We start from the raw sequence: 14,507 nt of genomic DNA on the forward strand, positions 1-14,507 counted from the left end.
AAAAAACTAACCTAAGTGTTTCTGTGCAGTGATAATTAATTTTGCTCTGTTTTCTTTTTTTCAAACAGCTATGCAGTCATAGCCTGCACATCTGAGGGATGTATCACCAGCCCTCATACAAACATAACAACCCTAGAGGCCCCCCCTGCCACAGTGGAAGCTCCCACTGTGGATGCTATCACATCCAACAGTATGAACATCTCTTGGAGTAAACCAGTGACACAGAACGGGGAGGTGACCGAATATGCTCTGACTCTTAATAACAATGAGGTTTACCGTGGGAGAAACTTAAATGCAGTGCTGTCAGACCTGGAGCCCCACACATCTTATCAGCTGGTGCTGTTGGCTTGTACCAGTGGTGGGTGCACTGCCAGTGCAACATTGTCCACTGTAACTGAGGAGGCTCGTCCCTCTGACTTGTCTGCCCCGACTCTGAAGGTGTGTTTGAGTATCAATTAAAAAAATAACTTCCCCTGTGTAGATTTGTTAATCTAAAGCTATTTCTCCATTGATTAACAGAAACCAATACCTTCTGAATGCATTTGCAACTTGGTGTTCATACAAGCTTTGTATTTCCTTTGTAGGTTACCAGCCCAGAGTCAGTGGAGGTCAGCTGGAGACCACCAGAGAAGCCTAACGGCATCATCACAGGGTATGAACTCCGCAGGGATGACAAAGTTATCTATGTTGGCACAGAGATTCATTACCATGACTTCACGTTGTTGCCAAACGTGGAATATAGCTACTTTGTCATGGCCAACAACAGCAGAGGGGCAGTACGCAGCCCTGCAGCCGCAGCAAAGACTCATTCGTCAGCTCCTTCTGGTGTTGGTCTCCCCACGTTGTCACCTCTGGGACCCAGCCAGGTTGACCTTTTATTTGTTTAATCAACAGATGCAATAGTTATATCAATATATAACTAATGGTGAGTTTCAGAATGTAAATGTTGTGCATTTTTTTCCTTTCTAGGTGAAAGTGGAGTGGAGTTCTCCCGCCCGTCCTAATGGAGACATTGTTAGTTATACCGTGTATCACCGAGACCCAGCCCATCTCAGTATGACCAGTACTGTGTACACTCCTGAGGACAGGGTCTTCTCTGAGCGACACGCCATCTTGCAAGGACTGGCCCCTTACCACAGGTGGGTCAAAACCAATCACAGCCAAACATTCAGTTTATTATGCAAAAAAACTTTCAATTAAGTCTCTCCTTTAATAAGCCAATCATTCAGCTGAAGGTTAACTTGCACAAACAAGCGGTTTTTTTTTTTTTATTGTGTTGAATCATCAACACCAACATCAAGGTGAAAGCAAAGAAAAATCTACAGTTTTGTGACATTACAAAAATAAAATGCTTCTTTCAAGCAGTTTTTACAACAAACAAACTAAGAAACAAGTATTTATAAAATACTGCAGACATCATGAAAGCCTGTGTTTTTAATTAGGATACTAATGCACTACTGAAAATATAAACATGTAGATTAAATATAGATCAATATCCATCCATCCATTTTCTTCCACTTATCCTGTTAAGGGTCACGGGGGGTTGGAGCCTATCCCAGCGACTTTTGGGCAAGAGGCGGGGTTCACCCTGGACAGATCGCCAGTGATAGATCAATAGATTGTCCCAAATTGGAATCCTAGATTTTTTGGTCACTTTTTGGTTCTTATTCTTGCGCATTCATTCTTCTCTCTCCCCCAAAGCACAGTGCTGTGATTTATACATGCTTTCAGATTCTGCCAATTTAGTTGCCTTACACTGTTGCTCCACGTTAAGGATCAGTGGACAATTGTATGCATCAGACCTGATATGCGCTTCACGATTGCTCATTAGATTCACACACCTGTCTCAGGATAGTCATTTAGTCTTTGAAACCAGAAGAAGTAGGAGCCTGAAACTTTGTCAAATAGCTTTTAAATGATCCACCAAAATATAAATCTGAATGTATGAAACCATTGACACACCATTGTCACTCAATTGTCTTGTACAAAGCAGACAAACATCACTGATGATAGATATTTGACGTGTGTGTGTGTGTGTGTGTGTGTGTGTGTGTGCGTGCGTGTGTGCGTGTGTGTGCGCGCGCACGTGTGCTTGTAGGTATGAGGTGAGAGTGGAGGCTTGCACTGCGCTGGGGTGCTCCTCTAGTGACTGGTCGTCTATTCTCACGCTTGAGGCGCCCCCTGCTGGGCAAGCAGTTCCACTGTTAGACCTGAAACCCGACACGCACACTGGCCTCCAGACCACCTTCTTGCTCACCTGGTCCCCTCCAGCTCAGCCAAATGGTAGATTCCTGCATTATGAGGTGTATCGCAGACTGGAACCTACTACTGATGCGCGCAGAGGGGATGCCGTGATGCTTGTCTACAGGAATGTCTCCACAACTTGCAAAGATGAGGGACTCCTGCCCTATACTGTCTATCAGTACCAGGTATAATGCATTTTCACGTATGTGTCTGATAAGAAAGCAGTTAATTCACTTTATTTTCAACCTTTTCAAGCTCTGAGAGGAATTAGATACATCCTTAAGATTTTTTGTGTATTTGTTTTGGAAAGGATGTGTTGGAGTGGAACAGATCATGACTTTTAGTTGTTTTTTGTGATGAAAATGTGCTGTCACACAAGTATGATCATGCCTTAACAGATAGTCATTTGTATATGCCAAAATACATACACACACACACACACACACTCCATAATCAGACAGGTGTTAAATAGTTGGGTCCATATACGTCCTGTTGTGTTGCATGTTGATATGTTAATTGACAGGCTAGCCCTTTGGAAGCAACAATAACATTAGCATTCCTGCTTGTCAGGCAGACGAGCCGAGGCCAGAGAACCTGTGTAATTGATTGAGTTTGCCTGATTGTGGTGCCGTCTTTATTTACGAGGGTCCTAATTTATGACAGGAGGAAGGAGGGAGGAAGGGAGGAGCTTTGGGAGATGACGGGCGGGCAACAGTGCCATTAATCACTGGGCCCTCAGAGCACCCCACTTCCTGATTACCAGCCAGCCAATCGAATTAACTGTTAGTCCCCTTGGTAACAGCGCTTGTATTGGAAAGACCTTTTAATGGTGACCGCTACACGTCCCCTGGGGATTTTCCAATGGGGAACTGGGGAACGTGGACATGGTGGTGATGTGTGTGTGTGTGTTTTGTCCATTATCACATGTACACAGTAGCACTCCATGTGCGTGTGCACGTAGAGGGAGTCTGACACAGAGAATCAAGTATATTAATGTTAGTATAGTAATATTTCCTCATCTGTCAATCTATCTATCATTCTATCCACTTACCTGCCTTCCCACCTGTCAGTCAGTCTATCTATCTGACTTTTTTATTTTTATTTAGCCATTAATCTGCCTGCTCTGGCTCTCATCCTCTCTGTCTCTTCGTATTTCAGGCATACACAAGGACGATAAGTCAGTTCAGTTTAGCACAGTGAAGAGAGAGAAATCATATTAGGCTAATTACACTGGGTCATAAGCTCCTATTGACAGCTTTATGCTTGGTTTTAATTACTGCCCACTTTCACACAACTTAGCCCCTTCACCCCAAGTAGATGTACCCGCCAAGTCGCTCTGTTGGCCTATCAGAGTGCTTAAATCCAGTCTGCAGTTTAACTGTCCAATAAAAAGACTCAAATTCTGTCTGGAAGTTTCCCGAAGTCGTTTGTTGCCATGGTTGCTCATTTTGCTGCCATGGCAGCTAACGGGTGTGTTTTTATTTTGTATCTAATAAGCCAAATCGTGGCCCAATAGGAGAAGAGAGAACAAGAGAGGAGTGGAAGCAGTAAAAAGTCTGCAGATGATATACAGACGAAGAGATGAGTTCTACTTTTTAGCACTGGATCAAGGGCAAGGTGAGCTGACTTTAGCTGTGAACTTTTTCTCTCTCTTCTGTCTATGTGGCACAAACGTCTTCCTCAAGCCCACAGCTATGCGTCACATGAACTATGTTGTTACTGTGGGAAGAACATTGTTGTTGCTGGGCAGGAATCGTTTACTGCAAGTTCGACTTTTATGAGATGGCAGCAGCAGATTAAATGGAACTCTTGAAAGCAACAAGTGACATTTGGACTATTGTAACCAGATTTGTGGGAGAAAACCTAGCATTTCACCTGACGCTATTGCATTATTTTCAAAAGCCTATTCAAATAGTTATTTCTTATACTTCCTATTAATTTGGTGCTGCAAATGTAATTACTCCCTTAGAGAGATGAAACACAACAACAGAAGGCATAACCAGTACTTGAGGGATGTAATAACAGCGAGACTGCAAATACACAGTCAGACCATTGTTTAGAAGACCAACATCACTTCCCCTATATAGTAAAAATACTGGCAATAGTTATTTATAATGAAAAAAGTAAAGGCTAATTAACAGCTAGAATAATTGACAATAATAGAAGTAGTGGCATCTCGTCATTCTTTCATTTCTCAAAGAGCCACGCAGACACAATGAGTGCATCTCACTTTGCCCTGAACGCGTCTCTTTGTCCTATTCCTGACAGCGAGTCCTTTACCTTATGCATCTTCCTTCCTTCCTTACCTACATGCATGATATTGTCCTTTCCTGCCTTTTTCCAGTCATGGCCACTCCCACACTTCTGCTTTTCTTTATTCACTACTGAAGATAAATAAAAGGGCCCAGAAACCAACCAGCATTCACATTTATTGAAAAATTTACAATGTATTATTTTTTTTCTTGAAATTGTCATTAGACTTCCTTATTTAATTATTTTTATCTTTTAGATGTATTTAAAGCAGTCACTTGTACTACTTTAGTGTCAACTTATCATTTTCAGCTCCGTCACTCAAAGGAAGTGCTCCTCCCCAGTGACTGGTGTAATGAGCTGCTGCTGCCATGATCGGGGCAACAAGTTAATCTAGGATCATCATGTTTCTGTGCTCTTAGATGAGCCATCACATTGAAGGGTGGCAACACAAAATCAAGCAACACGTGTGTGGGCAAGAGAATGTGACAATTTTTTGTCAACAGGAAAAGGGCAGTGTGAGGTGGGTGGCTACAACAGTGTGAGGCTACAACAGTCATATCTGCTTCTCTCATCCCCTAAAAGCTCCAGACAGCATCATGGTCTGAGGGACAACACAACATTTAGAGAAGAGAAAAACTCAGCTGGTGGCATGTAAACACATGAAATATCTCTGTAATCATGCTGTTAATCCAACAGAGTTTTGTATACTTCTTCTTCTCTCAAAACTGCTACTCTTGACTGGTATGGATTTATGCATAAAACTTTATTAGTTTGGGTGGCGTAATAAATATGAATCACTCAATTTCAGAGTGCAAATCAGAAGTAAAAACTATTTGTTTGATGTATGTTCTACGTCAGTAAAAAAAAAAAAAATAGCAAGAAGAAATGGTTGCATGAGCATTTGTATGCTATATCTCTGTGTTCCCTTCCACTGACTAAAGCTAAGAGTTTATGTTTGTGCTGCATTGGTAAGGGAAACACTCTGTCATAGTAAAGCAAATACCAAACTTGTATTTCCCTACAGTTTTGATTCAGCAGACTCGTTTGTACAGCATGTAACCCACCTCTATAAATCAGGTTCATTTATAGCCACTAAATTACAAAACACCAGCAAGTGCAAAATGTCTCCTGGTTCTTTGTTTGTGTTTTGTCCACCCTTTCTCCTGTCCTCCTCCTGCCCCTCCTCCCAATTCCCGGTCTCTCCATCTTCTATTCTTCTGTCTCTTCTCCCATCTCAGTCCATCTGTGCTGTCACTTAGATCAATCAGTCTGATTGATCACGGCCTAATTGACTATTATTGAGGTTAATTCAACTCTTAACACACTTGCATGCACCCGCATGCACGCACAAAACCCACCGTAGCAGCCACAAACAACACACCCCACACGAACAGACACACAAACACACACACTTTCAACAGTAAAGCTCAGACCCATCCATCTGCCTTCTGCACTACTTCTGACAGGCTACAGATGACTTACACATGCAAATCTCCACCCTGCCTGACCCTGTGCTGTGTACACCCTCTAATTATACCCAACACAAGCACACAAATAAGATTACTGAGTGTGTGTATTGGGTATTGGTCTTTGCACGCGTGTGTGTGTGTGTGTGTGTGTGTGTGTGTGTGTGTGTGTGTAGCTCCTTGATGAAGGTGAAAAGTAATTGTCATGCAGATATGTTAGTGTTGGGTTGCATGGTGAAAAGGTTTTGCTCTCAATGCTGACGGTAGTTTTGATGGATGATCCGATGAATTGACTTGTATCCTTTTGTTGCTCTGGTGGATGTTTGGTAATTAAGAGACACTTTCATTAAGAGTTGATGAAATGTAGCGAAAATCCTGACAAGAGAAAAAAAAAGTTCATGTCAATACCATTTCTGTCTTGAGGATGTCTGACTGATAGTGGGTTCAGTCTGTGTTACTTTCAACTTTAACATGTGAGTCATATTTTAAAATATCAAAGTTACAATCCTAAGTTTTTAGTCCTGATGCAGCCACAAATGTTTACTGTGGATTCACTTCCAGAATTCTTGGGGCAGGAAAGCAAATTATTGTCATTTCATAAAAGACACCAAGACACCATAGTTGGCCTTTTCTCTCATTCTGTGATCTGAAAGTGATGAATCAGCAGGACTCATGAAAGAAGCTGCAGCCCTTGATCAGACCTTCACCGTGTTTTCTCACTTCTTTCTCCATAATTCAGCAAAAAAATCCTGAGAGCAAGTTTTGTCTTATTTCTTGATATATGTTTGATGAATGATTGCAGCCGCACTGCTTTCCTATGATAATGAATAATAAAAGCCAAATCTATTTTGCCATTTAAATGCTTTTAATGTGTAGGACGTAGGTAGTAGGAAATGTTGTGTTTTCACAAAAAATGTTAAGACACCCTTCTCAAATTTGGAATGCCACCACCCATCTCATTTAGTCAATTATAACTGCAACCACTTTGTCACTACTGTCTTACTGCAGCTTTACTGCTTTTCAACAGCTGTGGGCGGTGAACTCAGCCGGTCGTTGTTCCAGTGCATGGACCAGCGGGAGAACCGGACCTGGCCCACCTGATGGTGTTGCTCCACCTTTTTTCCAGCATATTTCAGCAACTTCTGCAGTCGTGGAAATCCATCCTCCAGCCCAACCCAATGGGATCGTTAGCTTTTACCGGGTGTTCTCGGTGAACCACAGCAATGTCATGATGGTAAAGAATGTAATTCTACATGGTTCTTTCCTACCTTTCTTACAAGCAACTTGAATGAATCTCACCCACAATCCCTTTTCTGTAGCTCTCAGAGGGGACGTCCCCTAAGCAGAGACTCCACGGTTTACGTCCTTACACCCAGTACCGAGTCGGAGTAGAGGCCTGCACCTGCTATCAGGTACACAAATGACCTTTTTTAGCACAGTATATGTCAGCATTTACTAAATTCGACTTTAAAATGTTCGACCAGAGTTTCTTATTCCACCAAAATTCTCTCATTTCTGATGTATAATTTGCTAAACATTTATCAAGCTTACATTTTAATCATTTGCCAGTGCTGCAGCCAGGGACCACTGAAGGAGCTCCGCACCCTGGCTGCCCCCCCAGCAAATCAGCCCCCTCCTCTTCCTGTGACCCTAACCTCTCGCTCCGTTCAGATGGAATGGGATGAGCCTCTGGCACCTAATGGAATCATTGAGAGGTGGGTGGAAAACATAAAAAGAGCAGCAAAAAGTGTCTGCACTCCAATTTCATTAATGAATGTGTACAATTCTTGCTATCACGCTCCCCATATCCAGCTGTGAGCTCCATCTCAGATCAGCCTGCCCGCAGCCCCCACAACCTGTACCCCTCCCCTGCGCTGAAGGACCAATAGAAATCAGTTTTTTTGGGAAGAGGCTGAGCTACAATGTGACAGGTAAATGTGGTTGTGTCAAATTATATTTGGAAAAGGCATCATTCCACTTACATACTGGACAGTAAATGTAGATTAGCATGAAGCATACAGCAGTTAGTGGTATTTTACCCACAAAGCATAGTTTGGCTTAAAATGACTCACCAATGATTCCAGGGATTTGTTTTCCCTCCCGCGCGTCTTCTCAGTGACTCCAGAGTTCAGTCGTAAATATCATTCAGTATGGGTATTTTTAGGTCAAGCCAATGGAGATCAAGTAATAACGTAAAAATTATCCCAAAAATTTGTTTATGAAGCCTTTAATGCATCGTTCAGTATAATCCTTCTTTATCTTTCTAGGTGTACAACCAGCACCCCCCCCCCCCCAAAAAAAAAAACCTACCCCACTTCCAAATCTAAACTAACAATGAGTAATTGTGAGTAAGTGACACTTTTTGGGTGAAATATCTCTTTAAAACAGAGAAAATAACCAAGTATAATATACGAAACTTGAACAACAGCAGGAAAGTCATAAGGATTTCCTGTAGCAAGAAGCTCTTTTATCATAGGGAGTAGCTTACATACTTGAGAGAGTGGTTTTACTCTGCGTGTGTTCAAACACCGAGCAGGTCTTCAACCGTACTCCACCTACGAGCTGAGAGCTGCCTGCTTTAACAACATGGGCAGCACTGCCTCCAACTGGACTGCTGTCACCACGCTTGCTGAAGGTAACACACTAATTCAGGACCCTCTCAGTTAACCAGTTAACAGTCACATTTAAAACTGACCATTGCCCCCACCCCACCCCACCCCTCTCTCTCCCTCCCTCTCTCTCAGCTCCCCAGTATGTCTCTCCTTTCTCTGTGGGCAGTAACCTGACAGTCATCTGGCTGGACTGGGCATCAACCTTCTCCCTCAACGGCTACCTGAAGGAGTACAGTGTGACCGAGAGCCAGCTCAGAGTCTACACTGGCTTCTACAGCTATCTGCATGTTCCACGCACCTCCCAAAAAAGTGAGCGCACACCAGTCATTTATAAATGTATACACAGTGTTGCCATAGGTCAAGCCACATAGCATGTGCTCTCCAAACTGCTTAAATTTAGTGGTGTTTTGCAAAAATTAGCAATGTCACTCACCTTCAAAATGATATTGAGTGGCCACTGACATATCAGATAATTACAACTTTAGCATACTGACCCTGAAAAATAAAGGGGAACAACTAATAGATCCACAAAATGTTTTTGAGAAACATTAGAGCTAAATATGTACGTTTCACTTTGATGTCTGGGCAGAACTGAGTCTGTGTGAGGCCTTTGACCACTTGAAGTAGAAACGGGAGTGTCATAGCTGCATGAGCTGCCACTGGGAATTTGGGAGGGTTGAGGTGTTGACAGAAGAAACATTCAGAAGGATGTGACAATCAAGAAGGGTTTTTTCTGTCTAAAATTTGTATTTTTGCTCCACTGCTCTCAATTTTTTTTTCCCCTCCTTTTCTACCTCATCCAAATCTCTATTTCAGGTTTATGAGCAGACTTTTGGTGTGAAGTCGATATGCAACAATGTTCTCAATATAGCTCGCTCTTTCTGTCTCCCTCCGGTCGTCTTAGCGCTGTCATTTCAGGTGACATGTACGACAGACAGTGGCAGTGCCACTACACCAACCATCAGATACAGTCCTGCCTCAGGCCTAGGTAACACACACACACACACACACACACACACACACTGAGTCTCTATCTTACCAGGTTTCATTGGCATGATTTTAAAAACACGTGCTATACATATTCTATGTCTTTGTGTCCCATTCCAGATCCCGAGCCTGACGATGGCGGTAAACAAGGCGTCAGCATGTCAGCAGCACCCGTTTACTCTGAGCTGTGGTTCATTTTGCTGGTAGCGCTGCTGGGTCTGTTTTTGTTGGCTATACTGTTGGGGCTGGTTCTGCAAAGGTACTCTTAATAGTGTCGAAGAATATAACAGACTGTTAAAATGTAGGAAGTAGAAAAATAAGCAACCAGCATGGATGTTTCCCCCCCCCCCCCCCCCCCCCATCTAGAGCGCTGAGGAAGAATCCATCAGCTAGAGAGCGCCCTCCACTGGTCATGCTTCAAAAGACCAGGAAAGCTGGTGGAGAAACATACAAGGTGAGAGGAAGAGGAGCAGCCAGGGGGAAGAGAGAGGGACAAGTTGGTTGAAAGGGAAGGCAAGACAAAAAGGTAGTTAAGGGTTAGTGGGATTAAAAAAAGCAACAAAAATAGAAAGACAGAAGGGGCTATGACGTGAAAAGAGACAGAAGACTGTTTCACAAGTACTTTGTTTGATTTCTTGAAGTCATTAGATGACTAAATCAAAACCTTTTTCCTTCTGCAGCTTGAACACATTTTAGAAATTCCCCTTTTTGAGACGCCAGCTGTGAGTTAAAATTTGTACCACCAGAGGGGGCTGAAGAAACAGAGTCCCCTAAAGACCTCTCAATGGAAATGATTTCTTTTATTTTAAGGAACTGCATATTATGGCTGCTCAGGGAATGAGGACTATATGCATGAAAATCACAGTGGTGGAAGAAATATTCAGCTCCTTTTATTCATACAAAAGTCCCAGTGCAGATCATACTGCAAAGAATTGGCAACAAAATGAAGCTAAAATATGGACTGATATTTTAGTACATATAGAACAGTTACATTATTAATACTGAAACAGCACTGTTCCTGCAGCATGTTATTGTTGCAGCAGCTGCAGGTGCAGCTAGTTAGAAACACTGTTAACGGTTCACAAACACCAGATCAGCCCAACTGATTGTGCACCACTTTCCTCTCATGCACATATTGCTGTATGTTGCGTTTATAACATTTTTAAATTTGATCTATCTATCGCCAGAATCGAACCATCTCAAGCTTTTCTGACTTCCTTAAAGTTTTATCCTATAATCAATTAGTTTTAATAGTTTGCTTTACTTTTCTTCAACTTTCTCTCCCTCCGTCCTCTCTGCATCTCTCTCAGAGACCTCGTCCTGAGCTCTGTTCTAAACATCACTCCGGCTCTGTGCTTCTTCCCGATCATCTCACAGTAAGAAGATTTCTATTTTCGCTTTCAACCCCCTAAATATTTACTTTATTGTTCCCCTGCAGTTTGACACTGTAGCAGACTGTGTTGAGATCAGCAACGTAATACTTAAAAGCTACACTGTGTACACTGAGGTACGGGATTGTGAGTGTGTGTGGCTGTCTCCTTGTGCTTGCCTGTTCTGTGTCCATGCATGCTTTACGTGCGTTGTCTGTGATGGAGAGAATAATTAAAGGACAGACACGCCGTTGAAAAACAAATGAGGTTTGTATTGTCAACGGCGTGTGCACAGAGAGATTTGCATGATTTGATTTTTGGCTGCATCATATACAACATTTTATCTCTGTGGATGATCTTTTTTTTTGTAAGAATAGATATTATTTGGTGTGACAGCTCCTCAAATGCAATACTCACTTTAATACTTCAAATCTTTTTACATCGGCCACTAAAAACTGTGACATCTTGAGTTTTGTGAATTCTATACAGATGCAAGCAAAATTTGAAAATAAAAATAAAAACGAGAGCCAGAAAATGAGCATGCTTCCAATTGAGCCAAATCAGATTATTGTTAAATAGTGCCCCCTGCTGGTGCAACTGTATAAGGCGATTCTCACTCAGGAAAATTCTTTTTGAAAGTGTTTATAAGTATTATGATACTGACATTTAAAGTGACTTTCAGTTAAGTAACAAGTCTGAAAGTATCATGAATTCATGGGACACATTTGATCTTCCAAAGACAGAATTAGTTTAATTTGTGAAAGTAGCAGCAGACACAGGTTAGAATTACACCTGAGTAGGTGCCCGTTTACTCATTTTTCAACTATTTTCCAGGTTACATCTCAGCTTTTCTTGCCATTAGTTTCACATCATTATGAATATGTCAGGAAACTGCTGTTTCAAGTCATCCACAACAGTGAGCATCATGTCATCATCATGTGGTTGTTATTCTGGTGATTTACTCTGATGTTCTGAGACTCAGACTTACTAATGCTAAAATCATTAGCAGACCTGAAACAATTCATTTATTTATATTTATAATTAATAAATATAATGTAATTCTATATATAATCTGAAGAAAATGGATGGATGGATTTTTTTTCTTATGTTATATAGAAAACAAAATTTGTTTTTCAGGATCTGACGGACACAAAGATCGTAGGCAGCAGTTCTCACTTCAGCCCCATGGCTGTCTTGCGGGTTCCCACCCAAACAGACCTGGGTCAGGCCTACTCCCAGCATTCCCTGCACTGCAGCGTCACTCAGCTGATTGATAAGAAATCCCTGATGACGGAGGAAAGCGGCTGGGACAACCCACTGGCACTTGATTCAGGACTGGTGAGAACACATTTACATGTATTGTTTTAACTTAACACAAATCAGTATCCAATGCAGAGAAGAGACACTGCAGTCCTGACAGTTTGTAGAACAACGCCAGGCTTGCTGCCTCATCGCCTCATCCTACGTATTCTGTCACAAGATGCCAAAACTAGATCCCACTAGAGAGAGAAAAGTGTATTCATGTAATCATTAATCCCTTAGTTTTCCACTGCAAGCCATATTATTTTAGCATTTTGTACATTTTTTGTGGAATTGATGAGTTGGTTTTGTATAAAGTATGAAGGACAAAGCAGACAGACAGACGATACAAAATCATCATCATCAAGAACAGCTGTTCTCTTTCAGGCTTTTTTCACTCATGACATTTTTGGTATGTCTTGCAAGGAACAGGTGTAAATGCAGATTCCTGCTTTTTTGCATGCTGCTCGATGTCAGGACATGCAGGAATACTTAGATAGAGCCCAGACCTGCTGCTATCACCTTCACTGTTTCTTACATGGCTGTAATTGTTGCAGATGTTGTCAGCTGCTAAAGATCAGACGTTGGGATCGTACAATGAGGAACTACTAACCTGCTTTCTTTCTGATGAATTTTCTTTCAGTATGTGGAGGAAGATGAGTTAGTCGACGCCATCAAGGCCTTAAGTTCTTCGAAACAGGAACACACCATGTTCACTGACACGCATCTTTAGAACGAGATCGCTGCGTCCAGCATCACAATATCTCTGCCATAATTCAGTCTAATTCCAATACGCAGACAACCAAATAGTCAAGTATCTGTGTTGGACAGAGACTTCAGGGTTTCTAACAGGAGCGGCAAACGTGATATTGAGCATTTCTACCGTAAAGACAAGTGATTTATTCCTGAATTAACTGAACAATTACAAGATGTCATGATGGAAATGAGCGTAGCCGTCTCTGATGTAAGGTTAGCAGTGTTTGGTGGCAGACAGAGGGAGGCGGGGTCATGGATCCTAACCCCTGACGGGACCAAATAGCAGAGGTGGGGCATCGTAACAAAGCAGTGGAGAGGTTAGTGAGTTTGGAGAGTTAAAGACTGATGTGTCGCACCAGTAAAACTTATCTCTGGGATCACTGGTTACCAGTTACGATGAACAAGTGACGTAGAGTGCAAGTCTTTGAAACACCAGAAAAAAATGTAGTTCTGGGAAACAGTAACTAGATTGGCTCCATCACTTTCGTTGGACCACGTCTAGATTGAAATTTTACCAAAATGCAGGATTCAACGTTGCTGTATGCCAAGTCTTAGTAGTTAATTTACTATGAAATGCAGGAAGTTCAGCTGCTGCCTGGGAAGCTTCTCACTCGTCAGAATAAAACCAAGCTTTTAATATTACAGTGCAAATGTCAGCAATAGTTCTGTTGCTGTGTTACGACAAATGGCCTTGATGTTACTTTAGTTTGGTGTGAAAAATAAATTAATGCCAACTGTTTTTGTTTTTTTTAAATGTCTTATTGTGGTTGAGAATCACAGATGTGCCGTTTTAATTGTGATCATGTGACCTAACATGGAAGCCCGACTGGAGATTTGTTTATTTGTCATTTGTGGATATTTCAAATTTTGAAGAAGCTGAATTTAAGATAGACCAGCTTTCTAAAGATTTCAGTGTCAAGATGTGACTTAACATTTAGCTGAGTGGAATGCTGCCGTCAGTGTCCAGGCCCAGTTTTCTTCCATGTATCCCCCCCCCCCAAAAAATCTCTGAAATCTATTACCGTTTGCTTTTCTTGCAGGGAAAAAAAAAACCCCATTGTATTTAGATTCCACGGGTTTGGGCCTTTTAATGTTCAGACGAAGATCTACAGTTAGTCATTGGAATTTTGGTGTAATTTAGATGCGTTCTGTAAAAACGTGAAGCTCGATGTATTTTTCTTTCTTTTTTTTTTTACACTGGCAGTATTATTTATGATGGTTGTACAACGTTTAATTTATACATGTTTCATTGATCTCTGTTGTATTATAAACGATTGCAAATGTCAAGAAAATTCTTTTGTGTTCTTTTTCTTTTAAGAAAATCAAACTTCAGTCATAAACACAAAAACTGAAAAATGTAAATACATACAATGATCCTTCAAAAAGAAAAAAAACAAAACCTTTTCCAGGATCCTTGTGTCAATTCTCTCTTCACGGATTCCTTCCCATATCTCTGATGCATAAATGTAACAAGAATAACTTCACCTTCTATATTCTAGACAATTTTTAATTAATTTTCA

The 14,507-nt window shown here is 41.5% G+C and overlaps 1 protein-coding gene across 1 annotated transcript in view; it reads left to right on the top strand.

Annotated features, from left to right (window-relative positions):
- Window positions 1-14,342, top strand: part of ush2a (Usher syndrome 2A (autosomal recessive, mild)) — a 195,230-nt gene extending 180,888 nt beyond the window's left edge. The window contains exons 80-96 of the mRNA XM_086187178.1: window positions 69-438; window positions 585-652; window positions 767-866; window positions 970-1,139; window positions 2,099-2,429; window positions 6,991-7,197; window positions 7,283-7,375; window positions 7,533-7,678; window positions 7,776-7,894; window positions 8,500-8,598; window positions 8,708-8,884; window positions 9,480-9,563; window positions 9,683-9,821; window positions 9,929-10,016; window positions 10,873-10,938; window positions 12,070-12,270; window positions 12,875-14,342. Coding sequence (XP_086043304.1) covers window positions 69-438; window positions 585-652; window positions 767-866; window positions 970-1,139; window positions 2,099-2,429; window positions 6,991-7,197; window positions 7,283-7,375; window positions 7,533-7,678; window positions 7,776-7,894; window positions 8,500-8,598; window positions 8,708-8,884; window positions 9,480-9,563; window positions 9,683-9,821; window positions 9,929-10,016; window positions 10,873-10,938; window positions 12,070-12,270; window positions 12,875-12,964 — 2,548 coding nt within the window. The 3' untranslated portion in view covers window positions 12,965-14,342. The remainder of the gene's footprint in view (window positions 1-68; window positions 439-584; window positions 653-766; window positions 867-969; window positions 1,140-2,098; window positions 2,430-6,990; window positions 7,198-7,282; window positions 7,376-7,532; window positions 7,679-7,775; window positions 7,895-8,499; window positions 8,599-8,707; window positions 8,885-9,479; window positions 9,564-9,682; window positions 9,822-9,928; window positions 10,017-10,872; window positions 10,939-12,069; window positions 12,271-12,874) is intronic.
- The last annotated feature ends 165 nt before the right edge of the window (window positions 14,343-14,507 follow it).

This window comes from Aulostomus chinensis, chromosome 2, assembly GCF_037954235.1.
Source record: "Aulostomus chinensis isolate RoL2024-O1b breed Wild chromosome 2, RoL_Achi_v1.0, whole genome shotgun sequence".
Taxonomy (NCBI): domain Eukaryota; kingdom Metazoa; phylum Chordata; class Actinopteri; order Syngnathiformes; family Aulostomidae; genus Aulostomus; species Aulostomus chinensis.